Below are 27,776 nucleotides of genomic sequence, written 5' to 3' on the forward strand. Positions count from 1 at the left end.
ACTGCGAATGTGGTGTCAAATTTCAGATTAATGTTTCGACTGAATGATGTCTGAAGAAGGGTTGGAAATGTATTAATTAATTTACAGTCATGAACTGGTGCTGTTGGTTTTTCATTCATACACTCAGAATGGTTGCTGCCACTAATTAATCATCTGAATTGATGCCCTCGAAATGCATCAATTATTTGACGCAATTTTTCACTAATGGAAAATTAGTGGAATAAACGCGATTGTGTGCAGTCATTATGGACCTTTCACATTCAGTTCATCATTGTCAAATCAAATTACTCATAAACGTGATAAGATCATTAGCTAAATTCATTTAAATATCCCAGCGGACTCACTGTAGCGATGACATATAAATGTACACATCAATGTTAATGGTATTGCAGTACTATGAATGTTGTTAATAGTGTTAAATAGCTCTTAGTCTGAAACATTCATTGTGCTTTTATCTTGCAAATGGTTCCATGAAATTATTGTTATGATTTCCTGGCGATTTCACATTTAATCCTTCAATAATTATCGGCATTAGTTTGAGTTTGAGATCATTTAGGCAGTGGATTTATAATGTAGAGTTGATATACATGCTTTGCTTTGACCTGTTGGTTTAAATTCATTCATTGACAATAGGATCCGGTTCCACAGAAACCTCAGAGTTCCACGGTGATGGTTAATGGTGGATCAAAACCAGATGATGTGCACCTCTCAGCCTAACCCTAGTTGGTCATTCAGGATTCAGCTCACTTTGTTGTGGTTAAATGTTGGATCTGTCCTATAAATCAACACACGAGACCTGTTTCGAACGACTTAAAAACCACTCGTAATTTCAACAGAAAATTTTTATTTTGAAAAGTAGACACTTTAATCATAATTGTTATTTTTGTTTCCACGAGGACAGCCGATTATATTTCACACTAACTTTTCGCATCAATTATTTTCCAAGTGAAGAAAATAATAATAAACAATAATAATAATAATAATAGTAATAATAATAATAATACAGTGATCTTGTGGATGAGAAACAATATCAATATTTTTCCATAATCATTCATACGATTATTATATTATAAAATGGTCATGATTCATAAAAGTAAAAGCAAAAAATATCGGGAGCAAAATAAAAATGTCATTAATTTTCTATCCGATCATGGATTAGGAGTCTTTAGAAACCATGCAGAAATCATTAACAATATCTAATGACACGGACAAACAATACATGTTTAACTTAGGATGGACCTGATGTTACAAGTTTAATCAATTAGATGATTTCAACCAGCTGCTCAGTCGTGATTAACCAGCTTGAGCTAAACCATCATCATCTCTATGACGAGAACATCTTCAGACATTCAATATCCATTAACAACTAGAGAATGCTCGTATGAAGTTCAGCTATCAAACGTTAAAGAGTCATAGAATCAAATAGCTACAATCAGTAGAACACCGTGCATAGTTTCAAGCAGAATACAGCCAGGATCACAATGAGACAATTTGACCCGCGACAAACTGGCTGGAACTAGATCCTAGTGAAATTTGGCGCGTGCCTAATTTAGAGAACAAGTGAATAGCATACAAATGCAATAATTTGACCTGTGCTAAAATTTGGTTCAGGCTCGGTCCAACGTTTTTGGTCGCAAAAAATTCAGGTCAAAAACTCTTATGTGATCGTACCCATCTTCAAGATTCTGTCTGAAATGTTTGATGCATTTATGCTGTCCTTCTGATTGTGGATTTTTGATCGTTACCAGCTTTAGACTGCTATAAGTCTATTGCAATGTAAACATCTCTAAGTAACTGTCCCACAGAAGGAGGCAGCGTCTAATTATTTGTACAGTTCTTTTTATCGTCTAATAGTAAATCTTAATCACACACAAACAACGAACAAACATTCACATTTCTCCCGTTTCATTCAATAGCGAGTTTGATTAAGATGAAATATGACCGGAAATCTATTGATAACTCCATTCCGTAATAAAGTGTCGCCGGTAATGTGTCGATGATTTACAGTGATATGGAACGTTACACTCGACTAATCTGCCCGAAACCCAAAAACTTCATCTTCTTAAAAGCTATAAATATTGATAACGATATGTCAGCTATCTGATCACTGTCGTACCACGTTCAGCTAAGGATTAATTAAGCAAGATTTATTTCGGTAAGGCATTTCCAATTAAGATAGAGGCATTAATTTTTTTCAAGAATAAGAAGTAAAGAAGGGATAGAAGGGAGAGGGTAATGTGGTTCTCTGATAGTATCGTCAAACTTGCTAAATTCGGATCAGTAGAATTCAGTTTTTGATGTATCTTTTTTTAATCTATGGTCTGCCTTTAAATAAATGTACGTAAAATATAAAATTAATCTGGTTCCTCATAAAAAAGATTAATTTCATCGATCCAAAATGATCATATACCGTCCTTTACTGAAATCTAATGTTTTATCAGGATTTCTCATAAACCGGAAGAATTTCGGCGGTTTCAAACGGATCCGAATTAAGCTGATTCTATTGTAATTGAAATACTGGAATGCAATAGAAGTATTTCAGTAGTAAAGTAAGTAATTCATGATTTGAAAAAAAATTGTCCGTAATTTGCACGAAGTAAATATCAATTTCATTGAAGCGCGATTTTCGAATGAGATATGTAGAGCAGAGGAATGTTCGTTACTGAAAACTCACTTCAAAAAAAAAAGACCAGAAAATTATGAATAAACGTCTAATCAGAGATGATGATGATGATGATGATGAAATTATCAGTTGTCACCATGGAAACAATGATCATACCGGATGATAGCCCAGGTAAAGAAGTAACACATGAATGCCCGCTCGAGGCCCTAACGGTCCGCGGGCAATTTATGTATCATTCATCATATAACACCAATACATAGGAAAAAACACACGAGAATCATGTATTACGATATTATTTAGTCTATAGATATTATTAACACACATATTTTTTCAAAAAAGATATGTTTAATTGCATAACAGCAGTCAACATTAAATCCATTTTCATGATGACAATTTGAGAATTTCAGTAGAAATAACGTTTCGTTTATTTTAAAAACATTTTTATCTAAACTACCGGTATAGCTAACTGCGAGTTTGAATCTCTCTGCTGGAGTAGTCATACTGTTAACAATCTCTACTCCGAGAAGATTGGATCCGACTACAAGCCACAGTTGCGCAGTTATGACTCGTGTACAAAAGATGTGGTCTTAAATCCTAAGACTGGAATTAAGTTGTCAGATTGGTAATAGAACTGAGACTGGTCTTACATAGAAGCCTCAACCGCGCAACTGGTCCTAAGTTTGAGTTCGATATGTTGACGAGTTAATTGTGGAATCAAAAGGATGAAATCCACCTTCGGGTTAATTGTGGAATCAAGGGGATGAAATCCACCTTCGGACACAAACCCTGAATATTACAATGTTTGTAAAATGAATCCGTGAAGTCGGATAAACAGGGACAGACGTGAACCATGGCGACAGATTTCATTCCATTCCAAACCTTTAAGTCGGAATTATTTTTCCTTTCACGGATAATGAACCACATTTCTAATCGATGATCGATTTGATTTTCGCTCAAACGATGAAACATTTTGATTGAAAACAACACGTAAACCATACACGTGTACAGCAGACAGTGTGGAGTTCCAAAACTGAGAAAATCTCATAATTACAAACATTTAGTCTACATCAGCAGCTGTGACACATAACCGAAATAGGGTCGACATTATTCTGGGAAAAAACTGGCAAAATGGAAAAAACAAATCAAAACAGCTATTCTTTTAAACACACTGATGATGAATCGCATTTGGTGAAGTGAGTTTTTGAATCATAGAAAAGCCACTTTTTGAAAGTAAAACGACTGTAAGTGCACTTAATCACTTACTGAGTTCTTTCTATTAAGAAATAGCCAAGAATAAACCCCACTTCTTTCACGGTGAAGTAACTGTAAGTGCACTTAATCACTTACCGGACTATTGTAAACGCTATCTCGATAATTCATAACCGTTAATTTTGTAACATGATGGAAAAATAAATAAATAAAAACTCTCTTTCAGATCATTATTTCAAAGATAAACCTTGAGGAGTCATTCATGAAGTACAGACGAATCTATGGTGAAGGCTTAAACATTGACAGCTTACGTAATGTTTACAACTGAACTGAACTCGGATGAAAATAGTCATATTCTTTGTACGTACTTTATGAACAACCCCTAAACCACTTCTTAGCACATCAGCATTACATACACCATCCATTCTCTGCAGGGATTCGAACCTGATGATGACATTAAGTGCGCAGGTACTTGCCCTTACCGATGATGTCATTAGCCAATCAAAAATCATGTTTTATTTAGCGACACACCAGCGCATGTATCCGTGCACCGGCGCTAATCAGGTGGTGTTTCGTACCGAGGCAGGTTCGAACCCTTGTGGAGGGAGGATGTGCAAAACGCTAACAATCTTTAAATATCTTAATGTTTTTTTGCGACGAAAAATAACAAATTAAAACCTCAAAAACAACGAATAGAAATTCTTCACAGCTGTTGTGATCAGATTCTAAACGTAAATTTCTATGATTTATTTAATGGACACTGATGACCACGTGACATCAATATTTCATAACTATTAAGTGTTTATTTCGGACAAGCATCATTATCATCAATTACCATGGAAACCGCCTGAATAAATGACCAGCAGCGAGAAACGAACAACAGAATGAGAGAGAGACAATTCAATCTGTGGTTTATGTTGGGGATTCTCTCTGCGGTCGTTTCCAGTAACCTCTCCCCATTCTCTGTGCGGTCGTTTCCAGTAACCTCTCCCCATTCTCTGTGCGGTCGTTTCCAGTAACCTCTCCCCATTCTCTGTGCGGTCATTTCCAGTAACCTCTCCCCATTCTCTGTGCGGTCATTTCCAGTAACCTCTCCCCATTCTCTGTGTGGCCGCCTCCAGTAACCTCTCCCCATTCTCTCTGCGGCTGTCTACCTGATTAAACAGGTCCTGAACAAGAGATTTCAGTAATGAGAGAGGATGGAGGGAGAGGGAGAGAGGATGGAGGGAGAGGGAGAGAGGATGGAGAGGGAGAGGAGAGAGAGAGCTCTGATTGAGATGAACAATATAGATTCGCATATTGATCGAATATCCATTACAAGTGTGCTGCTGAGAGAATCACATTCGATGTCAACACGAAGCTAAAATTCATCCCTCAAACATTCTCAACAATGAATGGGAAGAGGTTACGCGTCGCCGTAGTTACATCAATAGACGTGTGTCGGTAGTTGTTATGACGACGATGGTTATGAATGTTACTATTGAGAATTCGGATCGCATTGTAGTAAACGAACGATCGATGGATCACTTTTCGCCCCTTCGATGAATTCGGCGAGCGATAATTTGCCGTCGAGATTTTTGTCCATTTGACGGAAAATTTTATCGGTTCTCTTCTCGGGTGTGGACTCATCTTCGGGCATTTTCATTACGGTGCCTACCATTTTATATATAGCCTAGAAAAAACAAAACGGTGAAAATGAGTGACATTAATCGGATAAAACCAACCCCTATATCTACCACTGACCAATGGAACCCAGGGCTGGGTTTCATAGATATGGAAGAAAGATAGTCCCTGGGAACATTTTGAAATTTGTCAGTTATAACCATGGTTTCTCATTGTTACTACGGTGGTTGTCACCCGGATTGAGGATTTTACCCCTAGGGATAACTTTGATACTAGGTCTATGAAACCGGGACAAGGCATCTGCAGCAACAGTAACTGCGTACATGTACAAGTCAGTTACAGCTTGGAGTTACTAGACTGCATGCATCCTCCATTCAGTCTGATTACTCCAAGGTCGCAGCGGCTAAGAGTTGGTACAGCACAACACTAAAAGATCCAGTTCCACAGTTGAGGGTTAGAGTGGACAGATGAGAGTAATCTCCCTGGTCAGAGTTAACTCTGAAATCAGCATCCGGTTCCACAGTTGTGAGAGTTTGAGTTAACTCTGAACTCAGGATCCAGTTCCACAGTTGCTAGGTGGAGTTAACTCCTAACTCAGGATCCAGTTCCACGGTTGCTAAGTAGAGTTAACTCTGAACACAGGATCCAGTTCTACAGTTGTGAACCTTGTCCTGGATCCAGTAGTTTAGAGGTTTTCAAACCCTGCTCGGGGAATATATTTTTCTCATTTGATTTTTGTGCGCCCTCTGTAGCGTTCTCCACGGGCGGTGGAACCGGTCTCCACGGATACAGGTTATCCACGTTCCTGAATTCCCGCACCCGCATAGTCTCCTCAGGCACGGGATATCACGACACTCCGAAACACTCCTACTGAATTCACAGCAAATGAAGTTTTGAAAGAATGAAGTTCTGGGTTTAAAAAACACCCGTGGTTTCTACCGGTGTTTCATTAGTAATCTATTAATTACACGTGAAGGCGCTGATCAAGTTTAATCGCAGCCGATTTATTGAATACGACAAGCCGAACACGGCGAGGTCTTACCACGGCAACAGTGAAATCATCTCAGACAAGCTCAACACCTTTATATTTAATTCTATTAATGAACAGGTGATATTCTAATGTACAGCGAGCGACTCGTGGCTGCAACTCGTAGAATAACTGGTATCAAATTCAAAAATTTGTTTAGGCTTAAGGGAAAAATATCGATCGCCACGAACACCACACCCTGTATTATATACATACAATATACACGGAATGAAAACATTAAACAACAACACAACATCCAAACGACTTACTCTAACTATTTCCAACATTTCTGTTCTGGAAATATAACCGTTTCCGTCGAGATCGTACATATTAAACGCCCATTTTAACTTCGCTTCTAGGTCTCCTCGTGATGTAACGCTTAACGCACAAATAAACTCCCTGAAGTCAATCGAACCGTCACTGTTCGTATCGAACGTACGGAACACGTGCTCCGCGAATTTTGAAGCGTCCCCGTACGGGAAAAAGTTGCCGTAAATTTTCTTAAATTCTTCCACAGTTAAATTACCGGACGGGCAATCTTTTAGAAAACCTTTATACCAATCTTGTATTTCCTCCTCGGTAAACTCGGTATTCTGACGCAGGTCGTTCAGTACTTCAGGCTTTAGTTTACTATTCAATTTACCCATATCTGCACTTTTTATATATATATATATATATATATTAAACTACTGTTCCATCTGAAATGAGAAAAGACCATTAACTATAACAAACAGTTGACAAAATACATTTCACTTGATTAGTTTGTCCCTTACAAACCGAGCACATCCACGTGTGATCCTAAAAATAGTGAATAGAGAGTTTTGTATTTATATAACGGAATGACAGGTGACTAACATCACATCATACTGTTAATGTGTATATCATAGTTTACCAGTGATTCAACTATCAGCTATCAATTACTTATCACACAATAACAGATAATCATTAACAAGATTCAAACGTGTTCATATCATAAAAATCATTCGACAGGAGACGAAGAGTAGGGAGAGCAGTGAGAGGGAGAGCAGGGAGAGGTGAGAGGGAGAGCAGGGAGAGGTGAGAGGGAGAGCAGGGAGAGGTGATACCAGACACTCACAGGTGGGGGGGGAGAATTAGTAAAACTGACACGCAACCATCATATAGATGTTTGTATCATTTATCGATGATATGATAATTTGATGCACACACTCTACACACACGACTCCAGATGCGCACACTCTACACACACGACTCCAGATGCGCACACTCTTCACACATGACTCCAGATGCGCAGACTCTACACACACGACTCCAGATGCGCACACTCTTCACACACGACTCCAGATGCGCAGACTCTACACACATGACTCCAGATGCGCAGACTCTTTACGCATGACTCCAGATGCGCAGACTCTACACACATGACTCCAGATGCGCAGACTCTATACGCATGACTCCAGATGCGCAGACTCTACACACATGACTCCAGATGCACAGACTCTACACACATGACTCCAGATGCGCAGACTCTATACGCATGACTCCAGATGCACACACTCTGAACACATGACTCCACATGCACAGACTCTACACGCATGACTCCAGATGCGCAGACTCTGAACACATGACTCCAGATGCGCAGACTCTACACGCATGACTCCAGATGCGCAGACTCTGAACACATGACTCCAGATGCGCAGACTCTACACGCATGACTCCAGATGCACAGACTCTGAACACATGACTCCAGATGCGCAGACTCTACACGCATGACTCCAGATGCGCAGACTCTGAACACATGACTCCAGATGCGCAGACTCTACACGCATGACTCCAGATGCGCAGACTCTGAACACTCACATGACTCCAGATGCGCAGACTCTACACGCATGACTACAGATGCGCAGACTCTGAACACTCACATGACTCCAGATGCGCAGACTCTACACGCATGACTCCAGATGCACAGACTCTGAACACATGACTCCAGATGCGCAGACTCTACACGCATGACTCCAGATGCGCAGACTCTGAACACATGACTCCAGATGCGCAGACTCTACACACATGACTACAGATGCGCAGACTCTGAACACTCACATGCACCGCGATTACATCACGTTTTTAACATTTGTGAACATACAATTCATTAGGAGGTCTCTTTACCGAAGAAAATTAAAACCTAATTTATTGTTTGATGTCGCGACGATGTTGAATGAGGCAGCAGCAGCAGCAGTCTTAATGAATGTCATTAACACTGGTGCCAATAGATCGGTTGAATTACTGGTTTTATTGTAAGCCACTCGTCAGACTAGCGGGTACAGGGGGTTGGACTAGTGGGTACAGGGGGTTGGACTAGTGGGTACAACAGGTCGGACTAGAAGTTTGAATAATGTTTCATGGATGTCATTTATTGTAGTTTAAAGTAAATAATCTCTGATGGATTGGAGTCGATTTAGATAAATCAATCTCTCAATCCAATCCAATGCACATTTTATTTATATACCCAGTCTAACGCAATAAGCAATAAACCCGATTGTTTAGAACGGAATCCCCAGTTTGGGGTTTACACCCGAGGGACCACGGGTTAAATAAATTCAAATAGCTCGATTAAAATAGTAGTATATTCCGTAACAGCTTGTTTGACGTTACAATAATGATTATTAACAAATGAATATTTCGCACTGACCCTAAAAATAATACAACTGAGGTTTCAAAGCATTACACAATCATATCAAACATGTATATATAGTTGAGGGGGAGCTGGATGAGGGGGAGCTGGATGAGGGGAGCTGGATGAGGGGGAGATGTAGCAATACAGTGACCCCCGTAATTATACCAGCCATCTATCAACGTGCTGGATATTTCCGCTGACGTGTGAAAAATAAATAAAGATGCTGGTGACCAGCCAGATATTAGTCACAACACGATCACACGAGTGACTGGTCGAGTGACTGGTCGGGACCAGATTGTAATTTGGCCCGTGCTTGAATCAGAGAGAGTGCATTCACACGTAAATCACTCACTCATTCACAAAATGATGCTGTGGCGAGTGAGGTAAATCATTTGCAGAACCAGTCGTCATTTACATGCAATAATCTGGCACAGCTGGGTTTTAACTTTTTTTTGTGAGGCCAGATTCGACTTTTTTGGTGGGGCTCAATTTGTCCGATGACAAACAGGCTATTTGATACCAGTGTTAATGCCCGCCTAATCTGACACGGGTAAAAAATACTAATGTGATCGCAGTTAATGAAAGTATATGTTTTAGACTTGCAGTTTGCCGAGACAGGTTGAGACGGGTATGTGCGTGCGTCTTAGCCGACACGCATTGATTTTCAACAACACGGCTTAAGAATGTTCTAAAGATCCGATTATCGCTGATAAAATGTCGACTAGACAGCGCTGACAGAACACTACAGAATCATTCACGTATAACAACAAGAATATTGACATCGCGAAAATAAGTCGGACTTCGCTTTGAAGTTCAACAGCCCCGAACGAGATCATGTCAAATGATTGATATAACGTTCATTATAAAAGAACGCGGCGTTTAAAACGTATTTTAAATCGCGAAAACGTATGAAAATTTCAATGAAAGGAATACAGACTGTAGACACTGTGTGTGTGTATAATACTTTGTGCGATGAGTTCTCTAAGATTAGCTACAATCATTAAACACTAGACAAGCGATGCACTGACAAACCTGCTTACCTCTTACCCCGCACCTCTTACCGCTGTTTTATGTGTGTTTATTACTTATTAATAACAACATCGCACACAAATTACAGATCATCAACCGATCTATTCTGAACTGAGTTTTATCTCTCACCGAAATCATGAATCACGAGGTAAGAATTGTGAGTAAACTACAGTCTCAAACTCGGTTAAACTCATCAACGCAAAAGTCGTCACAATTTACTCAAGTTGTCTCCATTTTGAAATCTAATTTGTATTTTCAATTCAATCTATTACGTATAAGCCATTAGTAAATACAAGTCATCACATATTTTTCATACTTTTGAGTCCCAATTAGTATTTGCAATTCAATCTACTTAATGTAAGTCATGATCTGAATAAGTCATGAACGTAATGATCGTCCCAGCAGCGCCACCTATAACTGTATTAGCACGTACCAGGTACCGGTATAGTTCACTGACAGTTTGTTGTCACACATGTTACGTCGTATTTACATTATAAATTGTCTCACGTGAAAGATATGTGAAAATATGCGGAAATATTGATCACTAACTGAAACTAAATATAAAACGCATAATAAATAATTCAAAACTAAAATAGCTGGGAAAAACTTGAGAGCAGAATGAATAAGAGAAGTAGTTTACCGAGGGCTGCATGAACCACCGTGTTAGCAGCAGATAGTATTTCACCCGATAGATTGAAGAGGGTAGATTTTGTATCCCTGATAAGTTGAGTAGCAGAGACTCAATGTAGAAATGAATGGATACCCTGTGTATGTCTCCTGTCCATGTAGTCATATTTGGTTCATATAAGAATCTTTATACAGCATGGCCCTTTTTTAATGATATATAATTCTTGCTGTAGAGTCATTCATTACTGATATGTGGAATTGGGTCCATTACTCTTAGAATTTGACCGTTATTACAACAAATACACCCTGGATTGGTCACTCAGGTATCCAGTCAATTCTAAATTGGTCCGTTCCAGGTCCTAGCCAAATAAAAATGGACTAACTAGCAACAGTCTGAAGGTGGTAAATGTGAAGTGAACTGTCATACCAGTGTCAGTGGTGTGTCAGTGAAGTGAGTGTCAGTGAAGTAAGTGTCAGTGATGCGAGTGTCAGTGATGCGAGTGTCAGTGATGCGAGTGTCAGTAATGCGAGTGTCTGTGAGTGTCAGTGATGAATGTATCAATGTTTTCTATATTCAATAGAGCGAGTAATGGATATAATTTCATCACTGATTAAACCACGATTTACAATCCCTTTAACAAATAACGCGATCGTCGTAGAATTGAATTGTGCGAGTATCGATCAATCTGTCCGAGTCTCTTCGTTCTGTGCCAGTCGCAATCATTTCATTTCTTCCTCTAATCCTATTGATACAACGTATAAAACATTTCCCCACGGGATGCCACTCACTCTGCTCCCCTCTACCCCCCCCAGCTGGAGATCACTCTGCTCCCCATGCGGGAGACCACTCAAACTCACTCTGCTAATAGGGATATTGATTTAACTCGTGACACTTATTTTAAAAAAGATTCCAGACACAAATCTCTGTATGACGTATATTTGTCAATACTAATTGATTAATGACATTTCGGCGAACTAAATCGGCACTTATCAACGACCAAAACATTAACCCTCCCCCACCTAACTATAGCGAACTAAATCGGCACTTATCAACGACCAAAACATTAACCCTCCCCCACCTAACTATAGCGAACTAAAAAGGAACTAAACAACTAAAACATTAATGATGACCTTTTCGCTAGTGTGAACATTTGGTTTGATCTGTATGAACGCAGTGTAAACACAGCTATTGAACCTGGTGACCATTTATTCATTCAACTCACATATGAGAAGCTGATGATTTATCACTGATCCATGAGATGTGAAGCTAACTGAATTCAAACTCCTTTGAGTAAAATAATTACCTGAACTGAATATAGCGAAATCTTCAGAGAGATGAACTGGTATTACTGACAGGGAGAGCGAGTAATTACTGATTGACACTGCATACTTCATACAACGACATACAACTGACTGATAGCTACTTACAGCTAAACAGCTAACCAGCTTCTGACTGATAGCTATAAACAGCTAACCAGCTTCATTAAACATTTAAATTTCAGCATTAGAAGCTTCATGAGACTCATTATCGGTTCAATCGATATTGAGAATTAACATGTTAAGAATGCTTTGTGAAATGGCTGCGAGGAGACAAGTGTGCAGACAATGATCTGAGGGGCAGAGCTGATTCAACATCAACATCTACTGCCTTATCATCGCAAATATCATCATATTTGCTCTGAAGTCCTCTCTTTACTTGAGATCTTATTTGTATTTTCAATTCGATTTACTAAATATAAGTCATCATTTCCTTTCAAGTTTTTCACAAAAAGATTATCCTAACTACGACAGTTTAAAGCAAGTTTAACTGTAGTGATTGTAATCAGGGAGGTGGACTGGCTGGTATCCCAACTTCCTCGTTTCAGAGTTGTGTTAAACTAGTCACAATTTCAGATACAAACAAGTAACAAGTTTTTTTATCAAGGGGTCTGAAACTGATATTAAGAGATAGTTAAATAGTACCTGTTCTGATCAACCGAAGGTCATTATAGCTGCTCAGACTGGGGCTCGGGCAGACGGACGGACGCTCGAGCGGATTGATGTCTATATCTGGGTGGAGTCAACTGTAACGATGTCACTTCATGCACTGATACCAAAACACTGTAGTTCCTATGATTATGTGGTTACCAAGGCAACACGGATGCGAATTACAACGCGAGCTAACTGCGGACTTATGATGCTTATAAATATTATCTGTACCTGACTATAAGCGGTGACACGTCGAGGTGTGGCTTTTACTCAAATACTACCATCAAACTTTCATAACGGTTGCTTTCAAAGCTATCCGAATACGATATCCGATTAGAATCAATAGATTTTATTCATTTCTCAGTTTGTCAGGATATAAATATTCAACTACATTTATATTTACCATCATGAAATAGTAATGTAATATTCAGTACAGCGTACTGCGCACACAAGCTGTAACTATGACTAAAAAAGCCACAAGTGAATTATGTGCATTTATAGCTAGACAGCTATAACACTACGCTTACTATATGTCCTCTCACATCACAGTCTCTTTGTTCGGAATTCTGAATCATATCTCATCATTTTGTTGTAACTCAAGTTTTTCTGAAGACGACTCTTAGAATATCGAATAAAACATCAACTCGAGGAAACATTTCAGACTCTTTTTTTTTAAATTCTGATATCATAATGATTGTTGTTATTCTACATTATTATTAACACTACTTTATACATAATACATTAATAATTCCAATAAGACTTGATTAAGTAAGATTACGATAGGAATGAATCCTATACGACAGTCACCCCTGAAATTATCATTAGTCATAAACAGAAATTGGTCGTAGTATTAATATTTCTGAGTATCTATTTTCCCTCGAGGCCAATGAAGTTGACGAGTTTGAAAATATGAAATATTCACCGGATCGATCGCAATCAGCTAAACATCACAGTCACCATTACATTACTGAAGTCTCTCTGTTTCAGTCCCGATTCAATTCACTAAGTGTAAGTCGTCATTTTGGGTTAAAGTCATCTGAATATAACGGTCGTCCCAGCTCTAGATGATTTCAATGGTGATTTTCACCGCTGATCGTGTTTCTGGTTTAGTCTGAGACATCGCCATCAAATCAGCTCATTTTTCACGAGGAGAAAACAATTAAACATTTCCCGATTAACTGCATTCGCGGTGGAGACCATAGAAACAGAACAGTAGAGACAGCAAGGATTCATCAACTCTCTACACAACTCATCTAGTCTGAAACCTCGAAGAAAATTATCTTCCATCGCAAACGGCGAAATAACAAGAAAATTAACTTGAAACTTGGAAAATGATAAATCACATAGCTCAATATTGTCGACCGACGGTAATGAAATTACTGGAAAAAATTAAAACTATTACGACAGCAGAATGCAAGCAGTGCATGGCTGGTGACACCGGTCTGACATTCAGATCTCACTGGATACATTTTGGTGTCAAGTATATATCAGCAATCTAATTAGATTTAATTGAGTAACCGACAAATAGTCTAGCGAAACCCATTAATGATGATGTAGTGCACATCGACCGATACACTGCCCAAAAAAATGCCATGTAGTTAGCGATGTATAAAAACATTTTTGTAACGGTTTTTATGGCATTAAAAAACATGTTGAACCTCATAAAAACAATGCTACAATATTCTAGATCAACCTCGTTGTGATAGCTGTGTCAGATAACAGCAACGAAATGTCATTTCAAGTTTGGCGACACGACACTAAATCACTACTAAACTACATCCGTTCGTTCGAGGCATCGGTTGATATTGCTTTATGTCTCTCGCTCTCCTAACAGTCTGATAATATACGAGTTAATGTGAAATGGAAACATAACTCACCACGAGAAAGTAAATATCCTCAGGGTTTGTATACATGTAACTGGTGGGTACACTGACCGCTGGAGGAGGACAGTAAGACTACATCTCACTGATTACAACAGTCGCTAATATCAATGGATCACCAGTACAGGGGGTCATCATATAACATCTCCTCATCAGTAATTACTAACTATTAGATCAATACTGCGTTTGTATATACCTCACTCAGTCTCTTCTATAACATCAACACAGACCATATTAACAAAATCTCTTAAGTGACCAAACAGATCAGACCTTGTATAGAATTATACACTGGCTGATTTCAGCTGCTGCTGCTGCTGCTGCTATCATATTCTGTGGCTATTTTTTTGAACTGCCTAATGTCCATTCGTGGTCTCAGTGAGCTTATCTATCATGGCAATCTCAACTAACCAATCAAATACAATCTTGGCATTTCCAGCTTCTCGAGAAGGGGAGTTGGCTTTTTTCAGAAGCAGCTTAGAAACACTCGGTGATTGACGAGGGTTCTACCCATGGATTCTTTAAATATACAGATGCATTTAGGTGCATTACGGGAGTATTTTACAAAGAATTGTTTTGTCAGTAATGAACAGCCCCGGAGTAGCAGCCAAGCCACATAACTCTGACATCATACTGATAGTCAATACATAACATGACAATTTATAAGCGACCATATTATTTTTTTGTACTATCACATCACGTGTACTTAACCTCTACAGGGGGTCTACATGCTAGTGGCGCCCCCTAGATCTATCCGCAACACCAAATTATCTGTTGTATCTATGACCGTGGAAGGTGGTATTGCAGCATTCTCCGGCACTAGAGTATAGAGTACACAGTAACCAGACTTACTGATATTCACAGAGAAAATCAACTCAATCACTGATAGAAAGCCTGTACACATATTGATCATTGATTAATGTCAGGATAAGAGACGTCAAATCCAATCCCAACCAATCAAGGTCATGTCTATGTATAAAGATAGATATATATGTGGTATTAGTTTGGGTTGAATGATCTCGGTACATGGCAGAAATCTACGTTGATTGAGATGATGACATTCTAGTTTATAGATTCATAAAGATTAAGTTGTTCTTATACGTGCAGTACTGGAGAGTAGCTACGTAATCCTCTGTTTTATCATGAACAGTTTGATTTGTGTAAGCTTTCATTAGTGTCATACTTTGCTGCCAGTTTTTATACTGATATCTGGCAACGTGATTTGACATTCTTTATGAATGGTCTTCACTAATAAAGTGTGGAAATATCAGTGAAAACTACTGAAGCATCCACAGCTTATTCCATCAGGAATTTCTGATTATAGCGTCAATCTCTGAAAACTGATTATCACTTCATTCAGAAGTATAGGAAACTGGAATCAGTTGTCATCGAGGCTGTGATTGGTCTAGAGCAGATCACCTCATTTAAATATAAAAGGCCAAACCTAGGGTAACCATGTGTCTCACTAATCCTAGGTTCTGATTGGTCTAGCTAGAGTTGGTCACTTGATATAAACAAACAGGTCAAGTCTGGGGTTTCCATGTGACTCACTAACCCTAGGTTCCGATTGGTCAAGAGCTGGTCACCTGATATAAACAAACAGCTCAAATAAGATAAAAACCCACTATCTACAGATTAAGAGAATTTAAAAACAAGAATTTATTTATTCAATCTAAAATATATAGAATACACAATGTTTCGATCTCACCCTACAGATCATCGTCAGGTGTGAGATATAGACTAAAAACAGGGGTATATACAGAGGAGAACAGGTTTTTATCTTATTATCCGTTCACCACGTTTGAGTGTGGTTATCGTTCTAAACAGCTCAAATCTATAATTACCATATGTCTCTAGTTGGTTTGGGGCTGGTCACAAAGTTACAATCATAGAACTGGTTAGAGGCTTATTTCAAAAGGTACCATTAACTTTATTGTGAAACTATGGCATAGGGAGAGTGGATGGAATAGAAATAGTAATTATAGATAGTCTTATGGTCACAGTATAATCAAACACCAATAAAATTCACCAGCTACCAATCTAATCATAGGCCTCCAGCATAAATGGCAATTAGTCTTTCAGCAATAGAATTCTCGACCCATGTACAGAGTAAGATGTATTCTACTTACTGAGATATTTCAATATACATCCATCTTAAACTCTATCTTATAATTATCTAACTGTATATAAATATATCTATTATTTAGTTCAATTTCTTTGGTACATGGACTCATCAAAATACCATGAATTCACTACAAAAACTGTTATTTCACTCACCTAATTTCATGCAATAAGTAAGAACACAATTTCCTTTATTTTCTTGTTTCTGAAATGAGAACACAATGAAGTGACAGTATGTGTAGGGCTGATATATAATATAGTACTGAACGCTGAACGCGTACAGGCGCAGAAATACATATTCTTATTTAAATTACACGATTTAAAATGACAAAAGCCGACTGTGGTCATAAAACACGATCACAACCCGTACAGTAGTAGCTAATGTTTCTCACACGCGGTCATAAATTAAAACTGTTTCAAACGTAAAGAAGTTATTTTTTTTTTATTAGAATAAAATGTGGAAGTCATGAATAAACTTATTGACTCAATTATGATCTAAGCTGATATCTGAATCTCTGTATTTCAGCACTGAGTAAAAGCCTCTTCTCGCCCTACATCAAACAGTGGATACACCGCATCATACCCTACATCAAACAGTGGATACACTGCATCATACCCTACACCAAACAGTGGATACACCGCATCACACCCTACACCAAACAGTGGATACACCGCATCATACCCTACACCGAACAGTATATACACTGCATCATACCCTACACCAAACAGTGGATACACCGCATCATACCCTATACCAAACAGTGGATACACCGCATCATACCCTACACCAAACAGTGGATACACCGCATCATACCCTACATCAAACAGTGGATACTGTATGAATGAAATACCCTATCATTAATGCATTCTTCATACTAATTTTTTATATACGAAACCAAACAAAAACTAACGTTCAGTATCATATAGTAGATTCAACCGTAAATTCCTATGTACCGTAAGAACAACCAGACTATGCGTTAATTTACCTTGGTCTGGTTGGCAGTCACTAGGGTTTCATATGTTCAGTGGAACCTCGTTACAACGAACTTCAGGGCACCAGAAAATATGTTTGTTATAACTAATAGTTCCTTAAACAGCGGAACCTCGTTACAATGAACTTCAAGGCACAAGAAAATATGTTTGTTATAACCGATAATTCTAGTAGTTCTTGTTCTAGATGGTTGGCACTAAAAAATAGAGATGACTTCAGTTACGTGAGGACTTATCCAAACAAAGACTGATACTTAATAAATTGAATTGCAAGTAGGCTACAAATTTCGACTTTTTATTAATAACCTCAACCCACTTAGCGGGTACGATGTTTCTTTTTCCGAAATGGGGAGAGACCATAGAGGAACCTTTGACCAATTAACTCCGTCGCCACAAGGATTCGAACCCATAAACCCGAGTTTGAAGAGACCGATGACCAGCAGCTTACACCACTCGGCAACTGCCTCACACTGGGACTCAAAAATAACTGACATTCGAATCAGGAGGGAAAACTTCATAAAAACTTGACAAACCACAGCGAACAAAACTGACCGAATTATCTGATCAAAATTTATGTGAGAAAAACAATTATCAAGGTATTTTACATGACACCTATATGTCAATGAAACAATATGTTCTATTCCCATCATTGGCTCCTCGTACAACATAGCATCGGTGAGGTATGAGTTACTATGACAACCAGGTTACATCTCCGTCGCCTTGCTGATGAAAAAGACTCCTCATCCCGAAGCCAAGCTCCTAATTGTTTTATGGAGATCTCATACAAAATAGCTATTCATGTCTGTGTGCGTGTGTGGATTAATTCACTGGACATTCATTATATGGTTGAAGCAGTGATCGCTGCAAGGGCATTCACACAGCTGTCACTTAAATATCTGCACATCTGAAAATCAGTCAATCTCGTTCAAAATTCTGCTGCTAACAACAATCATTGCTTTATAAAGTGGTGAGTTAATGTGGAAAATAGTGAATTGCACCAAAATTAAGATTTTATTTTTTCCTTATTTAGAAGGAAACCAAAAAGCATTGCTACTAAAGCGGTCACGCTGTTATTAATGTTACCCCCTTATCTAATGCCGAGTGACGACAACCGCTAGGCAGCTTCAACCGAGAAATGCAATTCCTTTTTTTATGGACCTCGCTTTCTTATTTTCCTCGCTGCGTTGACTAGACACAGTTGAAGTATTTTTGTTAGCAGTAATAGTGGTATTTATCTATGTTGATGATATGTAATCAGCGTAAGATGAGTATTATATGAATCAATCTGCTTCACTGACCACTATAACCACAATGACATATTGATTTTCATACGGCATAAACGGCGATCTGTATTTTCAATTTGTTTCCTCCCTCCCCTCAAGCGCATAATTGTCCAGTTACAGCCGAAATAATCAAGCAACATTCTTTTCGATCGATACAGATCTAATGCGGCGTGAGTCAATGCCAGGTTTACGCTGAACATTCATTATAGAAATGGTGGAGTTTTTGATGAAATAGTCATGACAAAATTCAATATCAATCTTTTCAGTAAAACCCTTTAAGATCAAAATATTGTCTATTGTAACATGCTCTAAAACTGAGAAAATAGATATCATTTTAAAGCAGGGAAATGAACTGAACTAAAACTATCATTCTATTATTATCATTAATAATTATTCTTATTCATCCTTGCACATTCATTGCACTGGGGCACTTCGCCTCAGCACTTGTAGCTGTTTAGCTTTAAAGCTTGCTGTGTCCCTCTCCATATTGTTAATCAACTATTCAATATATATTGTTAATTATAAAAAAAATGTGGAGAAAATACATCATATCGTCATATCATAAATGTATCTATAAAATGGGTGGAGTTGAATACATGTCGCTGGCTACATGAGTCAAATTGTGATTATATTATTAGTTTGTATGTTCAGACAATCTTAAAGCTATAAATAGAAGACAAATATCCCTGCAGTAAATGGTCACAAATCAATAAACTCAACTAATCATTTCACATGAATCAAAAACATCTACAAAGGGAAGGCTGCCGACACAAAAAAAACCGTACTCGTAATATTTGAAAAGATCAATTGTAGCCAGAGCGACCTAGAGCAACCCGATAACAATCTAATCATCGGCACATGCATTATTCATCAATTTTCAAACGTTCAAAATTAATACGATTTCATAGATAAAACGAACTCGTCAGAAGCACGGATTTAAAACGCGTTTCATTATAGGTTCTGATAAGTAGCTTATACTTCATACACTTAATACTCATTGATAAAACACTCTGTCCATTTGTTCAGCTTGTCTACTGTTTTTATGCTGTATTATATTACCCCTAGTTTGTGGTGTACATCTCATAATTTCGTTATACCACGAGTATTCCTGCAGATAATTATTAGGACATAGCCAAAATGTTGAATAAACTACTAGGTCAGAAGATATTTCGGATTCTATTTTCAAACACTCAGTCAATTTGTTTGTAAATGCTGTAGGCATTACCTACTCGCTACCCCTTGTTTGCATCACATCTTATTAGTGAATAAGTCTATTTTTTCTGGATAGTTGTATCATAATTTAGTAACAGTTAGCATACGTGAAGATGACTATTGTAGAAACATCAACTATCCGCTTTAGGAAACATTTCAAACTCAATTTTCTAAATTTAATGTGGGATTCTATCTTCGTCCACTAACAATTGCTGTCGCAAAATATCAGTGAACAACAAAAGTGACAATTACTCAGATGTATAATAAGTATTTTCCTGAAGAGAGGATTTAGCCATCTGTTGTAACGATCTGTTGGCCATTAAACAGCTGTGATACGTGCCATACTGCAGTTTAATAACACATTGTCAACAGCTAACAATTAGAGAAACAAAACCATTCAAACGCACTTAACAAAATCTCGCATGAAATTCCTCAGCACAATGACATAGGACAAACTAGCTCATTCCAGCACACACACAGGGCTCCAGGTTAGATATCTATCAGTGACCCGGACTGTTGTGTTCGATGATTGGTTATTTCCACCAAATCTCATTTTATTATAGATTCACAATCCACCTGAGGCCAGTAGCTCAAGAGTCAATGGAATCGAGATAAATCTCATTGGAGATTGAGATGTACACATAGTAACCGTGTTGAAGTTAGTCTAACAGTTAAACCAGTTTACTCTTAGACTGGTTTCACAGAAAAGGGGGCCAACTTTTAAGTAATTGACCCCCCTGATCACTTAAGTTACTAACTTCATACACAAGCCTTAAATATCTACGTCCTGAAAGACAAAATTCTATGTTCTGGGTGTTCTGTGAACAATAAATTCAAGATATCTGTCAGACTGAAACACAGCAAATAGAACAGGGACATATTTTTCACTCAACTCTCAGTAACAAACGATCGTCGATGGTCATGGATGCGATACTGGACAGTCAGAGGGAGGTAATGTCACCTCAGAGAATACAGTCAGTCACAGCACATGAACTACCTAAATTGGTGAATCTGACATTTTAAAATGTGTGACATGATTTCTGTCTGAACTAACTTTAACTACTTACACTACTTAGGCCTACACATCCAACGTCATAAGCACATCCAACGAGTCAAAAATGATACGAACGGTAGGCCTACTTATTTGACAGTTCGACAACATTAACAATCATAAAAGACCTAACAAGTTACATGAAATACAATTAACAGTGAAGGATATACCTTTTAACAGATTGATAATTCACTAGGACTAGTACACTACAGATAATCCAAACAATGTGAGCCGCTGACTGAAAAGTGCAACCTGCACCACCGCACCAGGAAGTGAATGAATAGTTAGAGCTTCGAGCAACTTAGTTCCTATTCTACTCATTAGATGGCACGAATATACGGCGTCCGTGGAGAATAAAACACGGAATCGGACTATCCAACTCGATGTATCTTTAACCCGCTTTTAAAAGAATATTCTCTATAGAAAAACTCAGGCGTTGATAGAAATACAAGTTTAAAACGGAATATTATCGAACGATATATGAAAACCTTTTTTACTCGCATGCCACAATTGGAAATCCAACTGTCAGGTTGCGACCGTCATGTGCTGCCCCTAAATATAACGGTAGCGGCAAAAACGTGAACTAACTAAGTACTCACATGCCAGAGCTTTAAACACAAACCTATTTATCGAAATATAATGTTTGTATGGTGTATAACACCGACCACTGGCGGGCCGGACTCGGCGAAATATCCATGAAACACCTCTTAGACTACACAGTGGGTAGATTTCGATCATACATGGTACAAATAATTTCCGGGGAATCATCTTGCATTTTTGTCGGGGGGTGACTGTGATTACCATATTTTATTCTGATTATTCCCTGATGTACATGGAATTGGCACCTCGATAAATCTATTCCTTCAACAAACCACAGAACTAAGGACTAGAAAACTTGATATATAAAAAAACATATCCATTCTTCTTCAATAAACTTTACATCATCGTCATCTGCCATAGAATTCAAAAGAATTCTTGAGCTCTTTGTCGTTTGGGTAAATTCAGTAAATTGTCTGTCAATGAACAAGGATCATCGATTGCATGTTTAGGAGTTGTGTTAGAAGAAGTCGGAGTTCGCACGGATTTCGGCGTTCGTCGAGGTGTTATTTTAGGAGTAGGTGTTTTTGATCCAGGAGTACGTCTTACTGGACTCGGGGTATAACTAGCTCTTAAAGCTTTATCCGTTGAAGTACGTATTCCGAGTTTAGCGTTTGCCAGTCTTTGAGCGGCGGGAGACATGTTCTTTAGGCGTTCCATTGAATTTTGAGATCCGAATTTCGGTGAAGGACTGAAAATGTAAAAAGAGACTGTGGTTATTTTCTGAAGTAACAGTACTGAAGATAAAATAAGTCGTTGTAGTTGGGACGATCATTGTCTCAATGATTTATCACAATCGTGACTTTTAATTCACTGAATTGGAAAAACTGTAGAAGCGACTTTTAGTCAGCTGAAGCTATGACGTCAGGGAGTTCAACTCTTATAAATATGAACCCGGTCCCACGGTTGTGATAAATATCTAATCTGAGGATAGATTTATTGAAAATTAATTAAAGTTTAGAGTGAACTGTGGGAGTGGGTGCTGCATGTTGTATTGTTACCTAGTTAAATGATTTTTGACAGTTTTCATCGCTTTCTCTTTTTTCGCTCTGTGAGCCTTGTTCGCCTTTTCAGCCAGATCGAAGGCGATTTGGTCACGTTTCGGTACTTGAGGGATCTAGAAAAATGAGAAAAATATGAATAGGAAAAATGTATCATTAAAAAATTTCCTCACCTTTTCCAGGGTGTGGGAAAAAAACTTCCAAAACCTGTAAAACCTTGGGTCCAGTTCCACAGTTCGGAATTAAGATTTGACTCTGAGTTTACTCATTGAAAATGAACTAACTTTAACTCAGAGTTAACTCTAACTCATGACTATGGAACTGGGTCCTGATGATTCTTTAAATTATTGTTATAATTTACCTTAAATGACGGACCGGGCGTGGCACCTGTTAATGGGGTAATATTCCCGTCTAGTCTAAACGGAGTACTCTCAATCTCACCCCACGTCATTAACGGAGAAGCATCGACTCCGGGAGCCGGAGACGGAGTCGCTACGAATCCGAATCCGTTCACATGCGGTGAAGTTAACGGTAATAATTCTTTACCGTCTGCTCCAACGCGACCGTGTCGTACAATCGCTTGAGTTGAAGCTGCATTTGCGATTGTCTCTTTATTTTTACTAACATTAAACGGATTCGATTTAAACCGCGTATTTTCGTGCAGTATTTCACGCGGTTTCCCTTTCTGTTTTTCGATCTTTTCCGCGTTACTTTCAGCAGCACCTGAAAATATCATTAAAAAAATAACGTGATCAAACCTGTGAAAATTAGGTCATTAATTCAGTCAGGTTAGTGGCAACCCTGAATTTTCATTTTTTCCACATTTATTTCCTGTTGAATGTAATTTGAGCGCGTACCATCTGGAATATACATCAACGCATTCATTGGTGTGTACTGCCAACTTTGAATAGTTCTCAAAGAGTTTGCAGCATTGTCCGAAATCGCTTGCTTTTCAACTCCTGGTAATGCCAGAACTTCTTCTTTCTCCTAGTTACGTAGAATACATTGTTATAACTAACAAGGCACAAGCACTGAATGAATGTATCGGTAACTTTAACTGTCGATATTAACCTGTTCTTGTTCACCAATTTTCTCATAAAGCCACTCTTCTTTCAGACGTTTTTTTCTCTCATTTTCCACCATGATTTCTGTAAATGCTGCATTATCCTCGCTTGTATATTTAGTAAGATATTTATCCAGTGAAACAGCGACACGTTTCTCATCTAAAATGAAAAAATAAACTCCTCTCAGTTAAATCCTCGTTGCTTCATCAGAAATAATTACATCTATCAATATTCGAATTAACCTTTTTTATCAGCGTCTAGAAATGGATTGTGAGTTGGGTGTTTTTCGGGAGGTTTTTCAGGTTTCCGTGTGGGAGATTTCGGTGCGTCAAAGTCCGGAGTTTCAAACGTTGAAGGAGTCGGCATATCTGTAAATAATAAACAAACAACTATAAAATAACATGAAACATATGAACATGTAATTAAACTTACAATTCAGGGTCCAGTTTCACAAAACGGAATAAGGCCTAAATTGATTTAAGATAAACTGAATGAATGAACAAATTAAATCGATTTAAGAGTTAAACCTTCTTGTGAAACTGGGCCCTTTCGTTGCACAGTCGTGACTTAAGTCAAAAAGTGGTCTTAAATGTTCAGACTGGTCTTAAGTCTAAGCCATGACTATGCAACTGGCCCCTGGTGCTATAAAAAGGTTAAATCTAGGTAACATGAAACCTATAAATCTAAAAACTCCTAACCCTAAAATTCTACTTGCACAATCTGTTTTTATCCTAATTAAAAAATTAATGTATTCAATCACAAATTTTGGCAAAACAGCGTTTACTAAAATAATGCCACAATGGCAAAAATCCACATTCTAATGAATAACTGACCAGCAGTAGCTGCTCCAGTTGTCGCTCGTCTTGGACAGTATTTCACTTGTAATACACGCAGTGTTTCTGTATCTTTATTCGCCCAAGCTTCTAAATATTCATTCTGATCTTTCAGTTTTTCGAGATCGGGATAAAAATCACGTTGGATAATCTTCTCGACATCCTATAGAATAAAAAATACACTGGTCATGAGCCATTCTCGTTGTTGTTGAATAAAATTGTATCGAATTGAATTGATTATTTGAGAGAATACCTCTGTGTACGTATCTTCATCTAGAATTTTCTTTACTTCTTTCACTTTGACATCGACATTAAACGTATCCTTAGCCACTTGTAGCGCTTTTGTACCGATTTCGGAAATTTCCATCGCAAAACGTTGCTTTTATGTAGATCAACATCAATAACTATAACTGACTGAAAACTTGACTTCCTGGTCCGAAAGACAATCCTATTCCGCAATGTAGCGTACACTCTCAGCCTCAATACTCGCTTACCGCAGTTAAGATATTGCTCAGCGCAGTTAGTTCTCACCTTTACCGCTAATTACGTACATAGAGGCAACACTTGACGGACAATGGCAGCGGGCTAGATTCCTCTGAATAATTCAGCAATGATGCTTAGTTGAAACACAACTCGAGAAATTCCTGATTGCAACTGATCACCCTGTAGTAGGGTATCGACTATGACTTTTAGTCAACACGGCATTGATTTCGGACAGGCCCTGGTAAGCGAAGATAAAAACCTACAAAATTGTTACATCCGCAGTAAAACAAGTTAGCACAAACATCTTGCAAATGGTTAATGTTGAATGCTAGAACTCAAAACTATTGGTTTAAAACCTTCCGAATTCGATAAATAAAGGTTACAGTCACAAACATATATAATGGAAGATGACAATGAAGTTTACAAATTATGGCGAATCCGTAAAACTATAATGCAGGTTTGTAAAACAGTGAGAAATTACTTACAAACTGATACTTAAGACTATAGTTGTACTAATTATCTCCCAAAACCGTCAATTTCAGTTATGTCACGATCGAGGGTATCTGGTTACTCAGGATGAATTGGACCAGACTATAGATCAGTTTAAGGAACAGTTCTGTGTACAGTAAGTAGGTTATGCCAACCTATCTATATATCACCCTGGGACAAGGCGTATTCATATCAAAGATACTGATCCAGACACTGTTGAATGTTTGAAATATGCAGTACTTCTAAGAAGGTATTGTTTTATATTTTTAGTGATAGCAGACCATCGAGAAGTGATCTTACGGTTTTAGTTGCTCATAATGATGATCCAACTGGTAATTGATAATTCATACGATCAGCTTTATATCCAATCCCGATCCTGCAGAAATGTTTAACTTATGAATTCACATTTTTAGATCAAATGTTCGTGTTTTTTCCTGAAGATCCAAAAGTTGGAATAAAAACAGTAAAATCGTATTGTCAGACAATGCAGAAAGAGAATATTCATAGAGCCTTAATTGTGGTACAAACTGGAATGACGCCTTCAGCAAAACAGGTACAACTTCACTTGACGTTGGTTCTTGTCTTCTTTTTCTCTTGCAGCAAAACAATTTATGTAATTTTTTATTTCAGTCACTTGTCGACATGGCCCCTAAATATATATTGGAACAATTTCTAGAATCTGAATTATTGGTCAACATCACAGAACATCAGGTATGAAGGGCTTATGAATTTCAATAATGAATAGATTCATAAACGCATGGTTTCTTTCACAAGAATTATGATTCAAATTGTTTCAGTTAGTACCAGAACATGTGCTGATGACTCCTGAAGAAAAGAAAGAACTTTTAGAACGATAGTATCCTTTAATAAAGCATTTTAATATATCTCCACTGACCTGGAAAACTCAGGGAATTGGATTTGGATTACCAAAAACCTAAAAAACGTAGTGAATTTGGATGAATGAATGAATGAATTGTAACATTTCTCTGATTCATTAAAGAAATTATGTGTAATCACATGGAAAAGTCAAAGAAAAATCATGGAATTTGTGAATGGGCGGAAAGTGGCCATGCACCTTGTCCCTGCACAGTATGATTGTTAATATTCCTTCATTGTGAATGTAGTAAATTAAAAGAATCGCAGTTACCGAGGATTCAAGTCGGCGATCCAGTCGCGAGATATTTTGGATTAAAAAGAGGACAAGTATGTTGTTTGCCTATTTGTAGAGAACACAATAATGTTGAACTTGAGTTGTTAATCACATTTGGGCTGATTCAAAGTATGAATGCATAATTTTGCAGTTTTAGCATTATAAAGAGAAGCAGCCAATTTTTGCCCCGCCTCTTACAGTTTATAACAGGCCATTAAGGAGATTGAAAAGGTTCAAGACATGTGTTGAATGATATATGTTTTTATTTACAGGTTGTGAAAATAATTCGGCCCAGTGAGACGGCTGGTAGATATATTACTTATAGACTCGTTGTGTAGCCGGTCTGTGTGTGCGTTGATTTGGATGTTAATAAAACGGTTTAAATCAAGTTGTGATTATAAACAGTCATTTTCGTAAACCAGAGAAGTGCATTTGATGCTTAAAGCTTGGAAATCGAGGTTCCAATTACATCATTCATATTTTCTTCATTAAATGCGAGCTGTGTTCTATATTATTCTAAAATAAAAGAAAAATTTCATAAAATAAACAGAAAAATGAGTTTTTGTTTATCTCGTATTTGGCGATGGAGGATTTTTTTCAAATCCCAACAGTGACGACAATGGGTCAAGAAATCTACATTTGTTTATACCTTTCTGTATTTGTATTGATACTTAAGACAGTGCTACGGTCCTGAGTAGGCGACAGGATGCCAATCAATTTCATTTGTTCAATAAATCAGAAGTAGCATGGGTTCAAACCAGAAAACCCCTACATGGGGTTCATACGTACAAGGTAGTTGTCAGAGAATAGATTTATTTACTCGACTGATAACCACCTGGCGGATGATATGGTAACTATTGTGAATG

The 27,776-nt window shown here is 37.9% G+C and overlaps 3 protein-coding genes across 5 annotated transcripts; 1 reads left to right on the forward strand and 2 right to left on the reverse strand.

The window, feature by feature from the left end:
• Window positions 1-1,014: 1,014 nt before the first annotated feature.
• On the reverse strand, window positions 1,015-21,559 carry LOC141898463 (neurocalcin homolog). 3 transcript variants are annotated; one of them, XM_074784364.1, is made up of 4 exons: window positions 21,464-21,559; window positions 16,914-16,962; window positions 6,752-7,180; window positions 1,015-5,504 (listed from the first exon to the last, which is right to left on the reverse strand). In XM_074784364.1, exons 3-4 carry the CDS (start codon window positions 7,127-7,129, stop codon window positions 5,310-5,312), a joined length of 573 nt encoding a protein of 190 aa, XP_074640465.1. In that variant the 5' UTR covers window positions 7,130-7,180; window positions 16,914-16,962; window positions 21,464-21,559; the 3' UTR covers window positions 1,015-5,309. The 3 variants fall into 3 exon arrangements, with proteins under 3 accessions (XP_074640465.1, XP_074640466.1, XP_074640467.1); XM_074784365.1 differs by lacking the exon at window positions 21,464-21,559 and adding an exon at window positions 17,744-17,762; XM_074784366.1 differs by lacking the exons at window positions 16,914-16,962; window positions 21,464-21,559 and adding an exon at window positions 10,805-10,835.
• Window positions 21,560-22,194: 635 nt separating this feature from the next.
• On the reverse strand, window positions 22,195-25,214 carry LOC141899660 (splicing factor ESS-2 homolog). The gene is made up of 8 exons (XM_074786090.1): window positions 25,042-25,214; window positions 24,789-24,951; window positions 24,198-24,323; window positions 23,963-24,114; window positions 23,749-23,878; window positions 23,253-23,614; window positions 22,892-23,007; window positions 22,195-22,581 (listed from the first exon to the last, which is right to left on the reverse strand). The coding sequence occupies exons 1-8, from the start codon at window positions 25,153-25,155 to the stop codon at window positions 22,257-22,259; spliced, it is 1,488 nt and encodes a 495-aa protein (XP_074642191.1). The 5' UTR covers window positions 25,156-25,214; the 3' UTR covers window positions 22,195-22,256.
• A 141-nt stretch (window positions 25,215-25,355) lies between these two features.
• On the forward strand, window positions 25,356-27,408 carry LOC141899384 (DNA-directed RNA polymerases I, II, and III subunit RPABC1-like). Its single transcript, XM_074785644.1, has 8 exons — window positions 25,356-25,728; window positions 25,814-25,896; window positions 26,031-26,092; window positions 26,174-26,313; window positions 26,391-26,471; window positions 26,558-26,616; window positions 26,885-26,963; window positions 27,183-27,408. The coding sequence occupies exons 1-8, from the start codon at window positions 25,672-25,674 to the stop codon at window positions 27,246-27,248; spliced, it is 627 nt and encodes a 208-aa protein (XP_074641745.1). The 5' UTR covers window positions 25,356-25,671; the 3' UTR covers window positions 27,249-27,408.
• The last annotated feature ends 368 nt before the right edge of the window (window positions 27,409-27,776 follow it).

This window comes from Tubulanus polymorphus, chromosome 2 (genome assembly GCF_964204645.1).
Source record: "Tubulanus polymorphus chromosome 2, tnTubPoly1.2, whole genome shotgun sequence".
NCBI lineage: Eukaryota > Metazoa > Nemertea > Palaeonemertea > Tubulaniformes > Tubulanidae > Tubulanus > Tubulanus polymorphus.

Excerpts from the sequence above, each read along its gene's own strand:
- LOC141898463 (XM_074784364.1), bottom strand. The coding sequence starts at position 7,129 with ATGGGTAAATTGAATAGTAAACTAAAGCCTGAAGTACTGAACGACCTG. Across the intron at positions 5,505-6,751 it reads AAATGTTGGAAATAGTTAGA|GCTATATATAAAATGGTAGG; the intron begins GTAAGTCGTTTG and ends TGTTTTTTCTAG.
- LOC141899660 (XM_074786090.1), bottom strand. The coding sequence starts at position 25,155 with ATGGAAATTTCCGAAATCGGTACAAAAGCGCTACAAGTGGCTAAGGAT. Across the intron at positions 24,324-24,788 it reads AACTGGAGCAGCTACTGCTG|ATATGCCGACTCCTTCAACG; the intron begins GTCAGTTATTCA and ends TATTATTTACAG. Across the intron at positions 22,582-22,891 it reads GTCAAAAATCATTTAACTAG|TCCTTCACCGAAATTCGGAT; the intron begins GTAACAATACAA and ends TTACATTTTCAG.
- LOC141899384 (XM_074785644.1), top strand. The coding sequence starts at position 25,672 with ATGGAAGATGACAATGAAGTTTACAAATTATGGCGAATCCGTAAAACT. Across the intron at positions 26,093-26,173 it reads TCATAATGATGATCCAACTG|ATCAAATGTTCGTGTTTTTT; the intron begins GTAATTGATAAT and ends TCACATTTTTAG. Across the intron at positions 26,314-26,390 it reads TGACGCCTTCAGCAAAACAG|TCACTTGTCGACATGGCCCC; the intron begins GTACAACTTCAC and ends TTTTTATTTCAG.